Genomic DNA, 21959 nt, shown 5'->3' on the forward strand with positions numbered 1-21959 from the left:
CACAAGTACAGTGTATTTGTATTATTTAGTGCTTCTCTTCCGAAACCTATTGGGCCAGCCTGATCTTTTCATGGGCGGCTGAGCTCTGAGGTGTGATATCTAAAGTGATTGGACTGATTTGGAACGGCAGCAACTTCATGTGTCGAACAGCATTATTCACAGTGTGCTGTCAGCAAATCATCAAGCCAACAATGTGGCAGACTGAGCAGCATAAAAGCCACAGCACACACTAAATAAAGCCTGCATTTGGCTTTTAATCAGACCTCATAATGCATTCTGATATAGAGTCTATTATACTGTAATTTACAGCTCCTTTTTAATTAAAGGTGTGGTCCACTGGGGTATCATATTTTCAAGAGTTCACACTTAAATAATGCTTGACTATTTGAGCTAGTTTGGCATGCTGTCCCGGGAGAGAACCCTGAGCTCGGTGATAGATGAGCCCAAGGCTCCCACCTGGTCAATAAGCATTAGGAGGGATATGAGATCAGGTAGTTCTCGATAGCTTCCCCAAAAAAATACCACAACCACACTTCAATCAAGGAGAATATAAATAATGTAGCCTGCCATGTAATCGCTGCAATTAAATCTCCGTCTTGTTTTGCTATAATCCAAGTATTTACTGGCATTTCGGCAGATTCAACTGAAACGTGAACACTAAAGCCTGGTTTATACTTCTGCTTTGAGTGACCGGCGTAACCCACGGCACATGCAACGAGCGTAGCTGTACATTTATACTTCTGCGTGCTGTTTCTGTTGAACTGCATTAACACTTCCGAAACGCTAGTTAGCAGTGAGGTGTTAATGTTTCTCTGTGTCGAGTTTCTTCGCTGGTGTTTGTTTTTTTCTGAACGTTTCCTGAATGTACAAGTGGCTCAAACTCGCTCATTTTGAGGCAGGAACCGGCGGACGTGCAACAACTTTAACCATGAGGTAAACACAAAACAAAACTTTCCATCCGGAGCTCCTTCACGGGACTCCACACTTATAAACAGTCGCTCAATTAGCCTTGCGCCACTTGTGAGGCTCTCGGTCCCGCCCAGACTCGTCAGTGCTACCAAGCCGACTAATCACAGAGCTTGCGCTACATGTCGTTGGGACGTGTAGTTACATTTTTTGAGAGGTGCACATCAATGAGGCGTAGGGCACGTCAACACGTAGGCTGCGCCGTAGCATACGCATACACTTGACTCAGAAGTATAAATCAGCCTTTAGATGCGCAGCAGCAGTGAATGTTTGTTGATCTTAAGGTTATCGAAGAAAAAAAAAAGAAATGCAACCATTGTGACAAAACTAGACGGTTTTAATTGTGAAGAACTTTTCCTCCGTACAAAAATAAATAAATGAATAATAATGTAGACTATGCGGCCATGCTTTTATATACTTTCATCTGTTATTTTGTGATGTCTGGAGCTTTCATTTTTCCGTTCGTTTTCGTTAACTATAATAACGTTGGGTAGTAGTAGGTCATCTGAGTACTTCTCGCATACTGGTTTTAGCGTACTATACAGTATAGAACACTTCTCTGACCACATTTCTAGAACTGTTCGATCTTGCAGATTCGCACTCTATAACATCAGAAATGTCCGACCCTTCCTATCTGAACATGCAGCTCAACTCCTTGTTCAAGCTCTTGTTCTCTCCAGACTGGATTATTGAAACTCTCTACTAGCCGGGCTTCCAGCTAACTCTATCAAACCTCTTCAGCTGCTTCAGAACGCAGCAGCACGAGTGGTCTTTAATGAACCTAAAAGAGCACATGTCACTCCGCTACTCATCCGTTTGCACTGGCTGCCAGTTGCTGCTCGCATCAAATTCAAAGCTCTGATGTTTGCCTACAAAGCGACTTCTGGCTTTGCTCCAGAAACTTGCGTTCTGTGAATGAACATCGCCTCGTGGTTCCATCCCAAAGAGGGAAGAAATCACTTTCCCGAACTCTCGCGTTTAATCTGCCCAGCTGGTGGAATGAACTCCCTTACTGCATCAGAACGGCACTCGCTGTCTTAAAAAAACAACTAAAAACTCAACTATTTAGTCTTTACTTTCCTTCCTATTCTGCAATTATCTCTCTGGTTTTACCGCTAACTGTCCTACAAAAAAATAAATTACTAATGTTTTGCTTCTCATGCTGTGTTCACACCAGACGTGAAACACGCTGATAAATCGCGGAAAAATAGCCGCGTGAACATTTGAGTTTACTGGCTTCATTCGCGCGTGAAATCCGCTTTATTCGCGTGTCAAATTTACTTCAAAACAGACGCGGATTCGCGTAATGGGCAGGGCTTCTGTCTGCCCAGTGACTGTAGCTTCGTTGCTAAATGGCTAACATGGATTTTATGAAGAAAATAACAGTGTTTATGTACTTTATGAAGGCTGAAAAACAGCGTCGATACGTTTAGGACCGTGTCTGAGTCCACTACATGCTTTCAGAGGTGCATCCAGCTGTGTGAGCTCATAAACTCCTCCAGAAACTGAACCTGGATTACGGAGGCTTTCAACGGTGCATCTGACTGAGCCAAGCCCAGTTTGATGACTTGTTGTCGGTGTCGCCTGGAGGATATTCCCGGGACACCATCAACAGGTTCTGCATCACAATCACGCCCCCACAAGAGCAAGCTTCTGATTGGTTAACGTGCCGCGAATGTCCGCTGAAGTTCAGATTTTCGAACTCGAGAGATTAGCGCGCAAAACAATCAATTCGCCCTGCGCCATTCACGCGTATCGTGCTATTCGCACCGTGCCATTCGCGCGTATCGCGGCGCAGGATGTCTATTCACGCGTTTGCATTGACTTAACATGTAAATAACTCACGCTTGACGCGCGTTCCGCGTCTGGTGTGAACGCAGCATTACACTTTACACACCTGAAACTTGCCTACAGCACTTCTTCATTGTTGCTCTTATAGTTGTGTAAATTGCTTCCTTGTCCTCATTTGTAAGTCGCTTTGGATAAAAGTGTCTGCTAAATAACTAAATGTAAATGTAAATGTAGAAGTGGGCAATTTCGGACACAGCAAAAGTGTTTTTACTTCCTCCCTAAAAAAGACAACATACTATAAAAAACAACCCAGGAGCTAATTTAAGCTGAAATTTCACATTTTGAATACACAAATATGTTTTCTATATTACATTTAGTAAAAAACAAGGCATAACAGTACACTTTTAAAGCGCTCTGCTTTCTCTTCTACTGTGTCGGTATGTCTTTATCTGCTGTACTCTTGATGCCGGGGGGCTCTGCATCTCGTGTGTCTGTACCTGAGCAGCGAGGGACCTTGTTGTGGTTGCTCCAGGTGCCGTCAGGCTGGCACACAGCGCTGGTCAGCTCTTTGGAGGACAGCCGGTAGCCATCACTGCAGAAGTAGGTCACACGTGTGCCCACCGAGTAGTCCATCGCAAGCACTCCTCCGTTCACTGGAGCCTTGGGCACTCCACAGGACACGGCTTATGGGGGGGAAAAAAGTGAGAGACATATGGAGTGTTAAACCATAACTATGACAAGATAATTAAAAAACTCTGATCATTGCTTATTTCTCCAGCAGAATATTCCATTGCCATTGGAGAATTAAACATTAGGTATTTGATGGGCAGGTTTTTCAAGATGTTTACTAGTTTTTTTTTAATTTATTTTGGTGTTCATGAGTTTGAGTTTATTTAAAGTCAGATTATAGATATTAGGGTAGCACTTTACAATAAGGTTTATTAGTTAATGTTAATTAATGCATTTACTAACATGAACAAACAATGAACAATACATTTACTACTGTATTTATTCATGTTAGTAAACGTTAGTTAATGAAAATACAGTTGTTCATTGTTAGTTCATGTTAACTCACAGTGCTTTAACTAATGTTAACATGGACTTGGATGTTAATAATGCATTGGTAAATGTTCAATTATGATTAATAAATGCTGTACGTGTTGTTCATGATTAGTTCATGTTAGTAATTGCATTAACTAATGAACCTTATTGTAAAGTGTTACCGATATTAGATATGTGCCCAGACAAACTTTACACACATGTAAGTATTTATTTTTTATTTTTTTAGAAATGCATGATTTGACAAACTCAAGACACCCAGTGGCTAACAGAGAAGATACAAAATACAGTATATAATATAATATAATATAATATAATATAATATAATATAATATAATATAATATAATATAATATAATATAAAATATTATAATATAATATAAAATATTATAATATAATATAATATAATATGAAATAAAATAATATAAAATATTATAATATAATGTAATATAAGATAACATAATATAATATAATATAATATAAAATAATATAATATAATATAATATAATATAATATAATATAATATAATATATTATAATATAATATAATATAATATAATATAATATAATATAATATAATATAATATAATATAATATAATATAATATAATATAATATAATACCCAAAATATACACTTGAAGTCAGAATTATTAGCACCCCTGTTTATTTTTTCCCCAATTTCTGTTTAACGGAGAGAATATTTTTTTCAACACATTTCTAAACATAATAGTTTTAATAACTCATCTCTAATAACTGATTTATTTCATCTTTGCCTAGCCTAACTAGGTTAATTAGGTTAACTAGGCAGGTTAGGGTAATTAGGCAACTTATTGTATAATGATGTTTTGTGCTTTAGACTATTGAAAAAATATATAGCTTAAAGGGGCTTATAATTTTGTCCTTAAAATGGCTTTTAAAAAATTAGAAGAAAAATTATTATCAGACATACTGTGAAAATTTCCTTGCTCTGTTAAACATCATTCAGGAAATAAAAAAAAATAAATTCAAAGGAGGGCTGATAATTCTGATTTCAACTGTATATATATATATATATAAAAATGAATGAATTAAATCGTATTAAAATGTATATTAGTATAGGTTATTAATGTAATTTATTGAACGATATATAAATAAAGTAACAATATAATTACATGTTCTTTCTGAATGCTCCTTTTAGGTTTTACTTCTATTGTTCACCTTTTTTCCCCAAGCAGTGTGTGATGTTTTGCCTCTCAGGCCTCTTTGTTTCTCAAATGTACCAGTGGTTTTGCTGCTCTATAAATCTAGTGAGCCTGTGCACGGCAATGATTCATACTTAGTGTCATCTAAAAGTACAGTGCGTTGATAAATCATATGTTCCAGAGCTGCTTGCATAAGGGAGAAGGTGAACAAGAAGCCAAATGCGGCGTTTCATTGGCTGGTTTGCGGCACCAATGTCAAGCGCAGTGTAGATGTGATGGAACCGCTTAGCTCGTTGAATGCTGTTTCAGTGTTTATGAAAAATATCTGTCATTAAGTGCGAGTAAACCTTGACGTTGATCATCTAAAATCACGTACTGTTGTTTTTCTTTTGCTCTTTTGTGCTGGGCTTGTCAGATATTGCTTTTAACACAGTATCGATCAATCTTAGGAATTGTTCAGGCTGAACTTAAGTGGATTTGCAGTATGAAAACTTGTTTTTTTTTTTAATTAATAGGTTCACTAGACCAGGGGTTTTCAATCTTTCAGATGCTGTGAACTGTTAAATATGTCTACCCTCCTAGCATTTGAACATAGTCTCAGTTTACGGAGAAAATATTGATATTGTAAAGTGTTGTTAAATGTTATTAAATCTTTTGTTTAATAGGGTAAAACAATTAACCCCCCCCCCCCACAAAAACAGATAACAATTGCACTGCTCATTTTAAATAAGTAGTTTTCAAGAGTTCGCCCTTAGCTGATGATTGATTTTGAAGCGTGGAGAGAGCCCTGAGCTCTTGAGATCCTCGAGCCCGGGGCTCCCTACCGTTGCAGGGGAAGAGGGGAGTTTGAGCTCAGGTAGGTCTCGAGAACTCCCCTGCTTGATAATGGTTAATGTAGATGTTACGTTTCACGTATGTTTTGTGGTATTTTGTTGTTTTCTGTTTTGCGCTCTTTTCTCTCTCTTTCTCTCTCTTTTTGTGGTCCTATCCTGTTTCAGGTGTGCTACCATTGGTCGAGTGAGCTGTCAATCATCTTCGTCACTCAATCGGCGCGCCAATAAGGATTGGGTCCGCGCAGTATAAAAGCCGTGCGCTTGCGCTGTTCTGAAGGAGCGCTTAGCTAGCCAGTCTCCTCACTTGTGTCGGCTGAACTGTTCACTTGTTTGTTTCGCTTGGTTCGTTTGCGAGTGCTGTGTTCTAGTTTTCTCTCTATTGATATTGACTTACCAGCTGCTCAATTTTTTGGCGAGTGAGAATTTGAACGATCTTTATGAGAATTGGATTACCTGAGATCTTGTTTTGCTAACAGTGTGTACTTTACGAGAATTCTAGTATTGCGAGCAGCTTAGTATAATTCTTAGGGGTGTCACGATTTCTCGATTTTTAATCGAAATCGATCGAAATTTATGCTCAATTTCGATTATCGAATCAAAAAATAGAATCGTTGATGCTGCCACGCCCCCATGTCATGTCAGCTTGGCTTGCCAAGCGGGAAAAAAACAGGCTTGTTGAAGTGCTTGTTGAACTGCAGACGCAGGAGACCCGTCGACAGAACTTAAACCCTCTCCTCTTTCAATGAAGTCGCCGGTGTGTAAGCATTTTGGATTTCCAGTGAGTTATGTTGACAACGTTCGTGTTGTCGACAAAAAAACACAGTTTTGCAAGCTCTGCTATGTACGTATTACGTACGGTTCGTCCGATAGACAACACCGGCATCGCGATCCTCCGCCCGCCCCCGTTGCAAATTCACCCGCGAAAAGTACACACTCAGGCCCTGTTTACACTGTCTTTGTTTTAAAATGGCATTTTAGAACGACAACGATTTGACATCCACAGTGACGTGTAGCATTTCTAAGCAGCCCTCCTTCCTCTCTACCTCTGAAAATGCACATCACGTGACCACACAGACACAGCCATGTGCTCCAGACAGCAGGTCCAGGCAGTCAGAGGACTGCTTCAATCTTTCACTCACTTGTACTTAGTCATTTTAGCGAACACCTCAGATACTGTTGGCTGGTTCCTGTTGGTTGTGTGTCTTTTTTTACCGACGCCATTATAACGACACAGATCACTGCCTATTCACGAGTCCCGCAAAAAAAAGTGATTGACAGGTGGTAATTATGTGTGTATCTTGCCTTTATTCATTTACTGTATGATTTGTTTATGGGTAAAACAAAGACCATGCAGGTCAGGTAGTTTAAACGGTAAGCTACAAATAATTAATTGGTCATTAATTAATTCATTATTCATAATCGAAAATCGAATCGAATCGTGCCTTTAGAATCGAAAATGTAATCGAATCGAAGATTTGGAGGATCGTGACACCCTTAATAATTCTGTATTAGTTAGTTAATGAAGGCGTTGCCACATGTGTAATTATGTTTGCGAGTTATGAAGTGTAGTTAAGCTACGTGCTGAAGATTACGGTTTTGTTTCTGCATTTTTCTTTGATCAGTCAGTTTAGTGGGTTGGGGTTTATTTAGATTGTTTTGTTATATTTATTTCTTTGTTTTGGCAACACTCCTGTTTTCTTTAATTAACATTTACCTTACATTTCATATTCATTATTTGATATTATCTGTTAATAAATACTTACTTTTTGTTTCACTTATCAAGCGGTTGTGTCTTCTCTTCATTCACCCAGCATCAATAGACTCACTGATTGTTACGTTTCATCCATTTAATAATTTAACATCATAAACACGTAACAGTAGAATATAAATAGCTATGGAGAGTGTATGTTGAATTTAACGCTCGTCTATGATGTCGATTTAGTTTTATAAAGTAACTTATGTTACATGTTTTTGGTCTGTGGGAGGCAACCGGAGAGCCCGGGAAAACCCATGCAAACACGGGGAGAACATGCAAACTCCACACTAAAATCTATGATCTATTTCGTGCAATTTAGTACGATTTGCTTATCACCCGATGACGGTTGGGGTTAGGGGTGGGGTGGGGTGCCACGCCTCCTTTTTAAAATCGTGCATTTTTGTACAACTGAACTCGTACAAATCCGTACGAATTAGCCACTAAACTGACAAAACGTAAAATACTTACGTTTCCACGTGAGATCAGGCTGACCAGTGACATTCTTGCTGTGAGGTAATGTTGCTAACTATTGGGCCTCTGTGCTGCCCTGACAAGGAAAGGGGAGGAGTAGGGGTGGAAGGGGGGATTCTTCAAGACGAAGATGGCGGAAGTAAGATACTCTGGTTATTTATCGTGATTTAGGAATCGTCTGATTGCTATGTTGTGTGTTAGCTAATAATACCCAGCTGCTATCAATCATAAGCACGTGCTCCTCTCGAAATTAGTTTATAAATAAACTTCACTAAGTGTGGTGTATTTCCCTGCAGTGTTTCACTATGAGCACAACTACAAGTAAAGAACAACGCTGGTCCATTTGACACTGACGTGAGATGAACTCTTGTTGCTTTGCTTTGAGACAACAAGAACAAAAAAAAAGTACCCAGAATGCTTCTGCAAGTTTACAGAGTGATTTAAGTGTCACTTGACGTTAGCGGCACCGGAGCCCGTGGCCCTCAGAGGGGCCCATTCTGTCACATTAGTGCAGTAGTTTTGGGCCCCGCATGAATGCACCGCCTCAGAAACTATTTATTCAGGCTCGTCTCCTCTACTGTGAAGCTGAATCTAGGTGGAGCAGATGGAGAAAGAGAGAGCGCTGGAGATCACTCATTAATGTGACAAATGAAACAGATCATGAGTAAACAGCATCAGTGAGAAAAGTGGCAACGGTAATTACTGCGTCTCCATCACCGACCGTAAAAGCTTGTTAGAGAGACGTAAAGGAAATTACTGATCGTATCTGCAAACACTGAACGACTACCTGCTGACTTTAAAAAAGCCCTCTTGGGTGTTTAAGTCAGTACAATACTGGAATATTCAGCGTTTATTATGAGTTAAGCTCATAATGTTGATTACCATGAAAATTAATTTCGACTTCATCCCTCTTTTGAGTAAAAAAAAAAAAGGAGAAATGTAGGTCACAGTCAAACATGTACAATGAAAGCCAATGATAAGTCTTTGACCATCTTTAAGAACCATATATGAGTATTATGTCAATTGTGTGTTTGTAAATATGTATTTTTATTTTTTGTATAACATGCCTTTATTAAGTTTTTTCAAGGTTTTACAATAAATCAAACCCCAACAGCTAAAACATAAACCAGAGAGATTTAGTGAAAAACAAAAATTAAATAATAATGATATAATAATATAATAATAATAATAATAATAGCGACACAGTGGCACAAGTGCTGTCGCCTTACAGTAAGAAGGTCGCTGGTTTGAGCTGGGTCAGTTTGCGTTTCTGTGTGAAGTTCTGTGTGCATGTTCTCCCTGCGTTCGCGTGGGTTTCCTCCAGGTGCTCCGGTTTCCCTCACAGTCCAAAGACATGCGAATTACATGTGAATTGGGTAGGCTAAATTATCCGTAGTGTATGAGTGTGAATGAGTGTGTATAGATGTTTCCCAGAGATGTGTTGCAGCTGGAAGGGCATCCGCAGCGTAAAACGTATGCTGGATAAGTTGGCGGTTCATTCAGTTGTGACGCCCCCAGATTTATAAAGGGACTAAGAAAATGAATGAATGAATGAATAATAATAACAATAATAATAATAATAAAAATAAATCTAATCAAACACCAATTTACATGAATAATTGAAAAATTATTATTATTGTAATTGTTATTATTATTATTTGTAATTATGTTTTAATAATATTAAAATAAATAAAAATGATAATAATACATTAAAATATTACACATAAATAATAATTATAATAATGATAATAACAACAATAGTAATAACATTGACATCAATAATAAAAAAAAAATAATTAAAAATAATGGTAATAATAATATATTTCTAAGTAAAAAATATATAATAAAAAATAATTAATATTATCATTATCATTTATTTATTTATTTTTAATGTTTTAATTTACTATTTATTTATTTGTATTTTATTAATGTTTATTTATTTAATCATTTTTATATTTATTTAAATTTATAATATTTATATATATATATATATATATATATATATATATATATATATATATATATATATATATATATATATATATATATATATAAATATATATATCTATATATATAAGTATGTATGTATAACTAGTCGGTTGAAATTTGTATGCTTTTGATTTAGTAAAAATAATTACTAACTGAATAATTAATAATTGAACGATAGTATGTTAAATTGCTCACTGTTTTGAATGGCTTGAAATGTATTTTAATAAATGAAGTCAATTTCTGCAATTTTGTTACTCACAATGTTAGCAAACATCTAATTGAACAAAATAAAAATGGCTATGGTTTTGGCACTTTTGTGTGTGTGTGTTTGTGTGTGTGTGAGTGTGTGTGTGTTGGTTTAATTAACATCATTTACATTTATTATTTAATATGCATATACGTGGATATGAGATTATTGTTCCTTTCCTTTTCGTTTTGTTTATATGTTAATGTTCAAATCCTAAAAATAAAATTTCATTGTCTCAATAATATAAATATGATATATATATAAATGATATATAGACGTGTACACATGATATAAAGGTGATATAAAGTTGTCAAACCTAGAAATCAGTCCTAAAAGAGTCTTGATAAAATTATTAACTTCACATTTCTGCTTATAAATCCTCCAAAAATCGACCATAATCATTTCCGCTGTAAATGCCTCATGGTAACCTTGATTTTGGCTTTTCTAAAAAGAAACTGAGGGATGAGTCAACATAACTTTTTGTGGTAATCAATATTACGCAACAAATGCTATTGATTGAGCTTAACTTTGAAATACTGAAAGCAGAAAAAGAAAACTTTCCCACATGCCTGCAGAATGTCAATATGAGCGCGCAGAAAAACTGTTTGAATCCACACGATGTTGTTTGTTTTTACTGCAAATCAGTAATGGGGCTATTTAAAAAGGGTGTACAAAAATGACTGTTGAATATTAACAATATTAATCAACAATAAAAGCAGCATTTATTGCTTGACCTTTCTGAAAAATGAATTTGCAAGATGAGAATTTTACAAAACAGAAAGTGATTTTTGGACAGAAGCTGCATATAGTTCAATTTTTTATGCCCTTCACTCGCTAACTTTCCTCCATCTCGTTCCCTTAGATGTACAGTTGAAGTCAGAATGATTATCCCAACAAATCAAACATTAATAGAAAGCTTGTTTTATTCAGCTTTCAGATGATGTTTAAATCTCAATATCAAATTTATGACTGATTTAGCATTACAGGATCACATACAGTTGAAGTCAGACTTGTTAGCCCTCCGGAATTATGAGCCCCCCTGTATATTTTATTTCCCTTAATTCTGTTTAATGGAAAGAAGATTTTTTTAACACATTTCTAAACATAACAGTTTAATAACAAATTTCTAATAACTGATTTATTTTATCTTTGCCATGATGACAGCACATAATACTAGACTAGACTTTGTTTCAAGATACTACACTACCTGACAAAAATCTTGTCGCCTATCCAAGTTTTAGAAATAGCAAATAATAACTTGACTTCTAGTTGATCATTTGGTATCAGAAGTGGCTTATATGAAAGGCAAATGCCTCTAGATTACGCTTGTTTCACCAAAATAAAATATGATCATGCCTTGATTTTTAATGCTTTATTTAGGACAGTAAGGTCTGACTTTGCTTAGACAAAAGTCTCGTCACTTAACAGAAATAATGTCCAGTATAGAATATAAAGTCATGCTGCAGTGGAAACAGAATGAATATTGAGTCTGACTCCATCATGAGCTTGGAGGACTGCATCCATACATCTCTGACATGACTCAAATCACTGATTAATAAAGTCATCTGGAATGGTGAAGAAAGCGTTCCTGCAGGACTCCCAGAGTTCATCAAGATTCTTTGGATTCATCTTCAATGCCTCCTCCTTCATCTTACCCCAGACATGCTCAATAATGTTCATGTCTGGTGACTGGGCTGGCCAATCCTGCAGCACCTTGACCTTCTTTGCTTTCAGGAGCTTTGATGTGGAGGCTAAAGTATGAGAACGAGCGCTATCCTGCGGAGGAATTTGCCCTCTCCTGTGGTTTGTAATGTAATGGGCAGCACAAATGTCTTGATACCTCAGGCTGTTGATGTTGATCATCCACTCTGCAGATCTCTCGCACACCCCCATATTGAATGTAACCCCAAACCATGAATTCTCCTTTACTTGTTTTTTTATGAGAATCTTGTGTTCATGTTGGTTCCAGTAGGTCTTCTGCAGTATTTGTGATGATGGTGATGCAGTTCAACAGATGATTCATCAGAAAAATCTACCTTCTGCCACTTTTCCAAATTATCAACTAAAGGTCCAGTTATTATTTGTAGCTCATAAAACTGTGATTGATGACAAGACTTTTATCAGGTAGTATTTAGCTTAACGCAACAATTAAAGGTTCAACTAGGTTAATTAGGTTATAGTTCAGGTATTTAAGCAAGTCATTGTTTAAGGATGGTTTGTTCTGTAGACTATCCCAAAAAATATTGCTAATAATATTGACCTTAAAATGGTTTAAAAAACAAAAACTGCTTTTATTTTAGTCGAAATAAAACAAATAAGACTTTCTTCAGAAGAAAAAATTTCAGACATACTGTGAAAATGTCCTTGCTCTGTTAAACATCATTTGGGAAATATTTGCAAAAGAAAATATAATTGACAAGAGGGCGAATAATTCTGACTTCAGCTGTATGTCATTATGTTACATAAGTGTCCACTATTGTAGAAACTTCTCAATAGGTGTAAATGGAGTGGTGAAAACCATTGAGCACTTGGGAACTACACTATTTTGACGTCACAATCGTGTTGCATTTTGGGACATTTACTGTAGCATATGGGTTCTGAAGTGGACATATGAAGCCTCTGTCAAATCGAGGAATTGAGAGTCTGTCCATGTAAACCTCCCTCGTTCACTTGATGAAGTGGAACGCACTTGAAAATGGTGGAGGAAAGGGAAAGAATATGGACAGCCCTCATATAAGTTCACAAAGACAATTGCCCCACTGGTATTTTATTGTCCAGGAAATGGGTACAACTATCCTTCACAAACAAAATGTAAGGGTTAACGTTACTAAAATAAAATAAAATAAAATAATAAAATTAATTTAATTAAATGAATAAAATAAAATAAAAAGTAAAACAATAAAATTAATTTTATTAAATAAATCTTACAAAATGTATAAAAAAAAAAAAAAAAAAAAATCAAATAAAAAAATAAATAAATAAACAGAGCAACAATCCACATGCAGGGCTCGTGTCAAATGCAAATATATCAATAAAAAGGGGCACATGCCCTTAAAGGGGTCACCCACCTTACTAATAACAGGAAGTTCACAATTGTGTGTCTAAAAGTGGATTGGACCGCAACCCAAGAGGTGTGATATATCATGTTTAGTGACGTTTCCATTCACACATCAAACAAAAGCATAGACAAAACCATTGATCAATAGATTACATTACATTTAACTACTCATTTATTCATTTTCCTTCAGCTTAGTCCTTTATTTATCAGTGGTTGCCACAGCGGAATTAACCGCCAACTATTTTGGCATATGTTTTACACAGCGAATGCCCTTCTAGCTGCAACCCAGTACTGGGAAACATCCACTCAGTCTGGCATTCATACACACACTCATAATTAAGTTAATCTAATTCACCTATAGCGCATGTGTTTGGACTGTGGGGGAAACCAGAGCACCCAGAGGAAACACATGGGGAGAACATGCAAACTGGCCCAGCCGGGACTCAAACCTATTATTTAACTATCAATGCTGCAAATGTTACCAAGTTTGTTGTTTAATGTTGTAATAAAAGTCTCCTTTTTTTTGCTGGCTCTTACCTTGGCAAGCAGGAACCGGGGCGTCCCAGTCATAGAAGCCGAAGGGGGTTTTCTTGCAGACGGCTGTGCTTTTTCCTATAAGTCGGTACCCTCGGTCACAGGTCCAGCGAACCAGACTGTTGAGGTGTCCTCCGGTCTGACTGCTTATAGATCCATGAAGAGGAGAGTCTGGAGTGCTGCAGTACAGAGCTGTTCAACACACACACAGACAGACAGAAAACAGACCCCATCAGTTCCTAAATCACCACTATGAACGGACCCCTGCGACTCAGCCCTCATTCACACAAACTCGATTATAAACAGGCTTTAGTCAAGTCAAGTTAAGCTTTATTGTCATTCTGCTACATGTTGTGGACATAAAGTGCACTGAAATGCCGTGTCTCAAGTGCTACATAAATAAACAATTCTAAATATTGACACAACACTTGACGTCAGAGCTATTTTAAACCTATACATGACTAACATACTGCAGCGGTAATCTAACTACTAACAATACATATACTATCATACTTAAACTATGCACATAGCCTAAGACAGACTATACTAGTACTTTTGGTAACACTTTATAATAACTGCACACTATAAATCATTTATTAAGCATGAGCAAATAGTGAACTCATTATCTGTTAAGCATTAACTACATTAATAAACGTTAGTAAGCAGTTTATAACTGCAGCTACAAATGCTCTATTCTTGACTTATAAGCACCTATATAATGTGCTTAATAATTGTACTTTCATACTTAGTTAATGATTTATTTTTCATTACTAAATTAAGTATCTCATTATTTACAAACCAGTTGTATTTAAGAGTAGTTGAGGGTTTTTAGGATCATTCAGAATGAGTTAGTAAATGATTAATACACTATTGAAATCAACATTTATATGTCTTATTATTCAGGCATATATTAATGGTTACTATGTATGTTAATAAATGCTTTATTAACTCAACTTCATCTAGTTTTGTGACCTAATCTAAAGTGAGGACTACTGCTTTGCCCCAAATAGAAAATTATTTATATATTTAAATTTAAAAGAGACAAAAAAAAAAAAAAAAAAACTGATATTCCATGACTTGGACAAAAAAATTTCCTGACTTTCAATGTCTGGAAAGAACTATTAAAAATGCCATGATATTCCAGAAATTCTCTGATCTGTGGGAACCCTGTATAAAGGCTCTGAGGATTCTCTCACTTCCTGCTACAATAAGATGTAAAAGTGTAAAACTTCAACATGCCTCCGCCTGCTGTTTTGGAGACATTTGGAGACACGGGCCGCAGATGAATATTTTATCATTTGTGAAAAGGTCACATTATCTGCTTTATTACTCTTTTCGCCCACTGGAATTTAGCAATGGCATTTTTTATGACAAAGATTAGTCTGGAAGAAAATAGCTTTTTTTTTGTTTAATATGGTCATAAAGGCAGGAGGATTCTTTTATTTTCTAAAAGGTGCGGAGGTTTATGAAATATTTGAGCACTTATGCCACAATTAAAAACTGCTTAATTTAAACCTATGACCTTATCTCAAAATAAACTTTCATTTTGCAGTTTCGAGTGGATGAATGAGGCTAGTTTCTTACCACAGGCATTCATCATTTTTTAAAATCAATTATTAAGATGTATATTACATTTGCGTTTCATTAAAAAAAGTCCTGATTGGTTTCTTATCTTATGTAATAAAAATCACAATGTAATATGAGTCTAAACACATTAGTTTTTAAAAAATTTAAAACTGCTTTTATTCTAGCCGAAATAAAACAAATAAGACTTCCTCCAGAAAAAAATATATATTATCAGACATACTGTGAAAATTTCCTTGCTCTGTTAAACATAATTTAGGAAAGATTAAAAAAAGAAAAACAAAATCAAAAGGGGGCTAATAATTCTGACTTCAACTGTATATATAACTGTTAAGAACATTCATACTGTAAACGGATGCATTTGTTTTACGCATTTAAAAGAAATAAAAATAGACATTTTTCTAAAAAGAACAAAACAACAGCAGTATGCATAATTCAGTTATTTACAACTGAACTAATTAATCTGTAATCTCTAAACTAATTTATTAAACTAATTTCTAAACAATTATTGTAAGCACAGTCACATAAGCTGGCCATGCATTACCAGAGCATTAAGAAACTATAATATTTAATACTAGAATATTTTACAATTATATGTAAATTATTTTATACAAGATGATTTGCCATATCTCTAAATAAAAAAATAAGTGAATGAAACAAAAAATAAAAATAAAATAAAAGTCTCATAAGCTGGCTATGCATTAACAGAGCATTCAAAATGTGTATTAGAATATTGTCACTTCTCCAAATAAAAAATATATAAATAAAATAATTAATTAACAAAAACAATAAAAAATTAAATGAATAAATAAAAATGAAATAAAATAAAGTCACATAAGCTGGCTATGCATTTACTGAGTATCCAAAATGTAAAAAAAAAAAAAAAAAAAAAAAAAAAAATATATATATATATATATATATATATATATATATATATATATATATATATATATATATATATATATATATATTATTACTATTTTAAATAGGATGTATGCCACTTCTTTAAATAAATAAACAAAGCAAAGTTAATTTAAACTAGAATAAAACAAATATATGAAAAAAGTATATAGCATTCAGAATGTATAATAGAATACTTTAAAATAATTTGGAAATTACTTTGAATAGAATGATTTGACACCTCTTTAAATAAATAAATAAACAAATACATACATAAAAACTAAAATAAACAAAAATATTAAATAAAAATAAAGAATAAAGAACATTTTTTTAATAAAACTAAAATCATAAAAAACTAAAATAAACAAAACTTAAAAAATAAAAATAAAATAAAATAAAACAAAATAAAAACATATAAACTGGCTATGCATTCTGAATGTTAAAAATTGTATATAAATTATTTTAAATAGGACGATTTAACATTTCTCTAAACAAATAAACAAACAAAACAAACTAAATAAATAAATAAATAAATAAAAACAAAAATAAATAACAGTCACATAAGCTGGCCATGCGTTGCCAGAGGATTCAGAATGTAAAAAAACAAACAAAAAAAAACAACATATAAATTATTTTAAAGGGTGGAGGATTTTACACTTCTCTAAATAAAATAAAAAAATAAACACAACAAACTAAAATAAAATAAAATAATAAAATAAAACAAAATTTAAAAATCTTAAAAAAAAAAAATTAATAATGAAGGTAGAGCAACTCTTCAGCCACAGATCTGCATTTGAGGCCTGAAAGACCATCCGGCACGAAACAAAGGATGTTGCAAATACTACAAAGAAAAGGCTTTAAAGCAAGATTAGAGCTCTGGAATGGCCTTACTAGAGCGTGAATTATTCTGTGAACACTACAACCGATGCAAGTATCCAATGGTTAGAGCAGAGACAAAGAAAAAAAAAATCCTGTATAAAAATGTTTTACAATCCGATGGCGCAACAAGATCAGAATGTGAGAGGATCCAATGGGTTGAATATTTTCTGAAGGCACTGTAGTCACACACCCAGCCTGAAACCCACCATAAGCACATCAATAAGCGCGTCAATCAAACTCAGCCAGAGTCTTGACAGCAGCAGAGGCTCACAGAAAGAGACAAGCTTTCATAAAGCTAGACTTGGTTTTTACCCAACATTCACAAGAGACAGCCAGCCGATTCAAACCAATCCGCAGCCTTTGAACTGAAACAAAGTATTAACATGTTGACGTGGGAATTTTTATATCCTAACGATGGAAATGAACGAGCTGCTTTCATAAGACTGACAAACAACTGACAGGAGGCTAAAGCCTAAAAAGCACTCAGAACATGGGATGTCAGTTTGCATTTCAGCTCAGCTCAAAAGTACTCCAAAAATGCACAGCTTCATATAACTTTCTTCTCCACCTGCACAAAACCTCTGTTGTGTGAAGAGGACGTAGGTGCGAGGACTATTTATATCTCAGATAGGCAGGTAGGAGGAGGTGTAGGCATCTGCTCGCTTTTTCCATTCAATTTAACTCAAGTTTATTTGTATATTATATATATTATTCACAATAATTACTGTTTCAAAGCAGCTTTACAAAAGGTGAACATTATTGCATAACAATCCAATTCAGAAAAGTTAAGATTATTAGTTACCATAAGTGATAACTTTAACTAATTATCTAGTAACTAATAACTTTGAACAGTTGAAAGTTGGTATAAACTCACTGGCCACTTTATTAGGTACACCTTACTAGGACTAGGTTGGAACCCATTTTGCCTTCAGAACTGCCTCAATCCTGTGACAGATTCAACAAGATACTAGAAATATTCCTCAGAGATTTTGCTCCATATTGACATGATAGAATCACGCAGTTGCTGCACATCCATGATGCGAATCTCCCATTCCACCACATCCCAAAGGTGCTCTATTGGGTTGAGCTCTGGTGACTGTGGAGGCCATTTGAGTACAGTGAACTCATTGTCATGTTCAGTCTGAAATGATTCACGCTTTATGACATGGGGCGTTATCCTGCTAGAAGTAGCCATCAGAAGATGGGTACACTGTGGTCATAAAGAGATGGACATGGTCAGGAACAATACTCAGTCTGTGGCATTGATACGATGCTCACTTGGTACTAATGTCTGCCAAAAAAATCTCCCCACACCATTACACCACCACCACCAGCCTGAAGCAGTGATACAAGGCAGGATGGATCCATGATTTCATGTTGTTAACGCCAAATTCTGACCCGACCATCCAAATGTCTCAGCAGAAATGGAGACTCATCAGACCAGGCACTGTTTCTCCAATCTTCTATTGTGCAATTTTGGTGAGCCTGTGAGAATTGTAGCTTCAGTTTCCTGTTCTTAGCTGACAGAAGTGGCACCCAGTGTGATCTCTCAATTAATCTTTCCTATCATTGATTATGCTGATATTATCTATAACAATACCTCTGATATTAATTAAAAACCTTTAAATACTGTCTTGAATTCCCTGTGTCGATTTGCTTTAAGATGTCCTTATAGAACCCATCATTGTATATTATACGAAACACTTGGTTTGCTTCAACCTAAGTTCCGCAGACAGTATAATTGGTATTTGTTTCTTTTTAAATGTGTTTACTTTAATTTACCATCTTATTTAAAGCAGTTTTTTGTTCCATTTACATCATCATATTCGCTTCGTCATGTGCAACAGAATTATTTTTTGGTTCTCAGAATTTCTACAGAAAGTGGCCGTAGGTCCTTTCGATACAAAGCTCCTTTCGACTGGAACAATCTCCCTTCTGTTTTTAGATCAATTAAATCACTTCGTCTTTTTAGGGCTAATTTATTTTCTCTTCTGGAAACAACTTACGAATGTTATTAAATTTGGCTCTAAATTAAATTAAATTAAATTAAATTAAATTAAATTAAATTAAATTAAATTAAATTAAATTAAATGTTTATTATTTATTTGCATATCAAATTGTTTGTACTTTTGGTTATATGTTGTTGCTTATTTAGGCTTCTGATTTTGGGAAGTGTTTCAGGTGGTGTGTGCTGCTTGTTTGATTGTTTGTTTGTTTGTCTGGTCAAGAGTATGTACTTTATGATGTTTTGTACTCTGTTTGATTTGTGAACTTTTAGGGACCCCCTCGAAAATGAGATGATTCATCTCAAGGGGTTATCCCATTCAATAAATTCAATTCAATTCAATTCAATTCAATTCAATTCAATTCAATTCAATTCAATTCAATCTTCTGCTGCTGTAGCCCATCTGCCTCAAGGTTGGACGTGTTGTGCATAAAGAGATGCTCTTCTGCAGACCTCGGTTGCAACGAGTGGTTATTTGAGTTACTGAAGCTGGAACCAGTCTGGCCATTCTCCTCTGACCTCGGGCATCAACAATGCATTTGCGCCCACAGAACTGCCACTTACTGCATAGCTTCTCTTTTTCAGACCATTCTCTGTAAATCCTACAGATGGTTACACATGAAAATCCCAGTAGATCAGCAGTTTCTGAAATATTCAGACCAGCCCGTCTGGCACCAACAACCATGCCACTTCGCTTAAATCACCTTTCTTCCCCATTCTGATGCTCGGTTTGAACTGCAGCAGATCAACTTGACCATGTCTACATGCCTAAATGCATTGAGTTGCTGCAATGTGATTGGTGTACCTATTAAAGTGGCCAGTGACTATACAAGCACAGTTAACCTGCAGTTATATAGTATATAGGTGATGTCTATGTGTACATGTTCAATAAAGTGCATTTGTCCATCATTTTTGGGCAGCTCATCAACTGGTTGGCCGATTTTATGTTGAATATTTATTTTTTTTATTATATTAAAGGGATAAAATAATTAATGATACAAAAAAAGCATATAGCTTTTTCTTTTGCAGAGTTAAATTTAAGACTTTTTAATTCTACCATTATGAATGAAATTTTAAACCCATAAAGGGCTAAAGCCAAAGGATTTTTTCAAATGGCTATATATCCATCCATCCATCCATCCATCCATCCATCCATCCATCCATCCATCCATCCATCCATCCATCCATCCATCCATCTATCTATCTAGTTAAAAATTACCAATTTAAATAAAAAGCTTAAAGTTTTATTGAGATGATTATTGGTGATTGTATGTGTTTTGGCCAGATTTGGTAGCAATACCAAAGACTTGTTTAAAATAAAATTAAGACCAACAACACAATATTTCAGTAAATTTAAGACATTTCAAGGCCTAAAATTTGGATTTTGAGATTTAGGACATTTTAAGAGTTTTTAAGAAACCCTGATAGCAGATCTAAACCTCCAAGACCAAACACATCAACATAGCCATATACATATTTACTGCAATACTAAATCTTATTTCGTCATGACAGAAATGCCTTTGAGATTTAAATATAAGTTCAGGTGTTCTGCTGATATTGAATGAATACTGACATTTAAAAAAAAAACATAAAAATGCACCAGAAATCAATATAAAGGGGGAAATATCAAGGCTTAGTTTTTATTAAAGGCTTCACTGAATCCTATAAAAAGTCCTCCGTTCTGGTGTTACAGAAATGGCCATCAAACTCATCAGCTAAATCCACTTGAGGCCTGGGTTGAAAGGAAGTTCAGCCAGGATATGCAGCGCTTACAACAATTAAATCTGTTTTAATAATGCTCAACCTTGAAGGAAAGAAAGCTGAAAAACTCTCCAGCACAAATGACTTTCCTGGATGGATTGGAGCGGAAAGTCGGTGAGCAAATATAGTGGAAATATGAAGAGCAAGTCGTGAGGTAGAGTCGTGAGGATAGAGACACATTTCATAACACTCCAAAGAACTTTTGAAGCTAAAATCTTCCCATGCTGTGTTTATTTGAGAATATATTTCAGCACCTGCCATTGCAGTAAGGCGATATGCACATTACGGCTCAATAAAACTGACAATAAAGTCTTTATTTGATATTTTAATAGAGTTCGAGGGACAGTCCCTGGAGCGGCCCCGGGTTAAGAGCCTTGCTCAAGGGCACAGTAGTGAAAGCTGAAGAATCGCTTCAGGATTAAACCTTATATACTAAAAACCTTCTGGTTACAAGCACAGAGTAGAGACAGTGATGGTAATACACTGTAAAAATATCCAGAAATTTGCATTTTACCTTATTTTGTGGTTCATTTTTTTATTCTTCCACATTTATTTATACTGTCGAATTGCATTATAGGACCTTGATCTTTTGTTTAACAACTTTTAACCTTGAAAAGTTGGAAAAAGTGACTTTTAAACATTTTTAATAGTTAAAGGTGATATATTGTCTGTGTTGGTGTTGGATATTACGCTTCAAAAACCTTGTAATAAACTGCAGTACATTTTTTTTTTGTTTTTTTAAAGACTTAATTCTCTTTCTTATGCATTATATTACTGCAAACTACTAAAATGTTAATAAAAATGACTTTATTAAACTGTAAAGTTGAGATCAGAGCAGAGATCAACAACAGTAAATAAGCAGAAAACAATTGTGAATCACAAAATAAGTTAATTAACAGACATTTTTACAGTGTAGTCTTAGTAACATAAATAAATAAATAAATAAA

General features: G+C 35.0%; 1 protein-coding gene across 9 annotated transcripts in view; it reads right to left on the minus strand.

Annotated features, from left to right (window-relative positions):
* The window catches only part of csmd3b (CUB and Sushi multiple domains 3b), a 990558-nt gene that overhangs the window by 165069 nt on the left and 803530 nt on the right, over positions 1 to 21959 (minus strand). For all 9 annotated transcript variants that reach the window (XR_012395232.1, XM_068215335.2, XM_017352314.4 and 6 more), the window contains 2 exons: positions 13887 to 14075; positions 3255 to 3440 (listed from right to left, as the gene is read on the minus strand). Coding sequence is in view for 8 of the 9 variants with exons in the window: in XM_068215335.2 (XP_068071436.1) it covers positions 3255 to 3440; positions 13887 to 14075 (375 nt within the window). In the remaining variant the exon portion in view is untranslated. The remainder of the gene's footprint in view (positions 1 to 3254; positions 3441 to 13886; positions 14076 to 21959) is intronic.

This window comes from Danio rerio, chromosome 19, assembly GCF_049306965.1.
Source record: "Danio rerio strain Tuebingen ecotype United States chromosome 19, GRCz12tu, whole genome shotgun sequence".
Classification (NCBI taxonomy): Eukaryota; Metazoa; Chordata; class Actinopteri; order Cypriniformes; family Danionidae; genus Danio; species Danio rerio.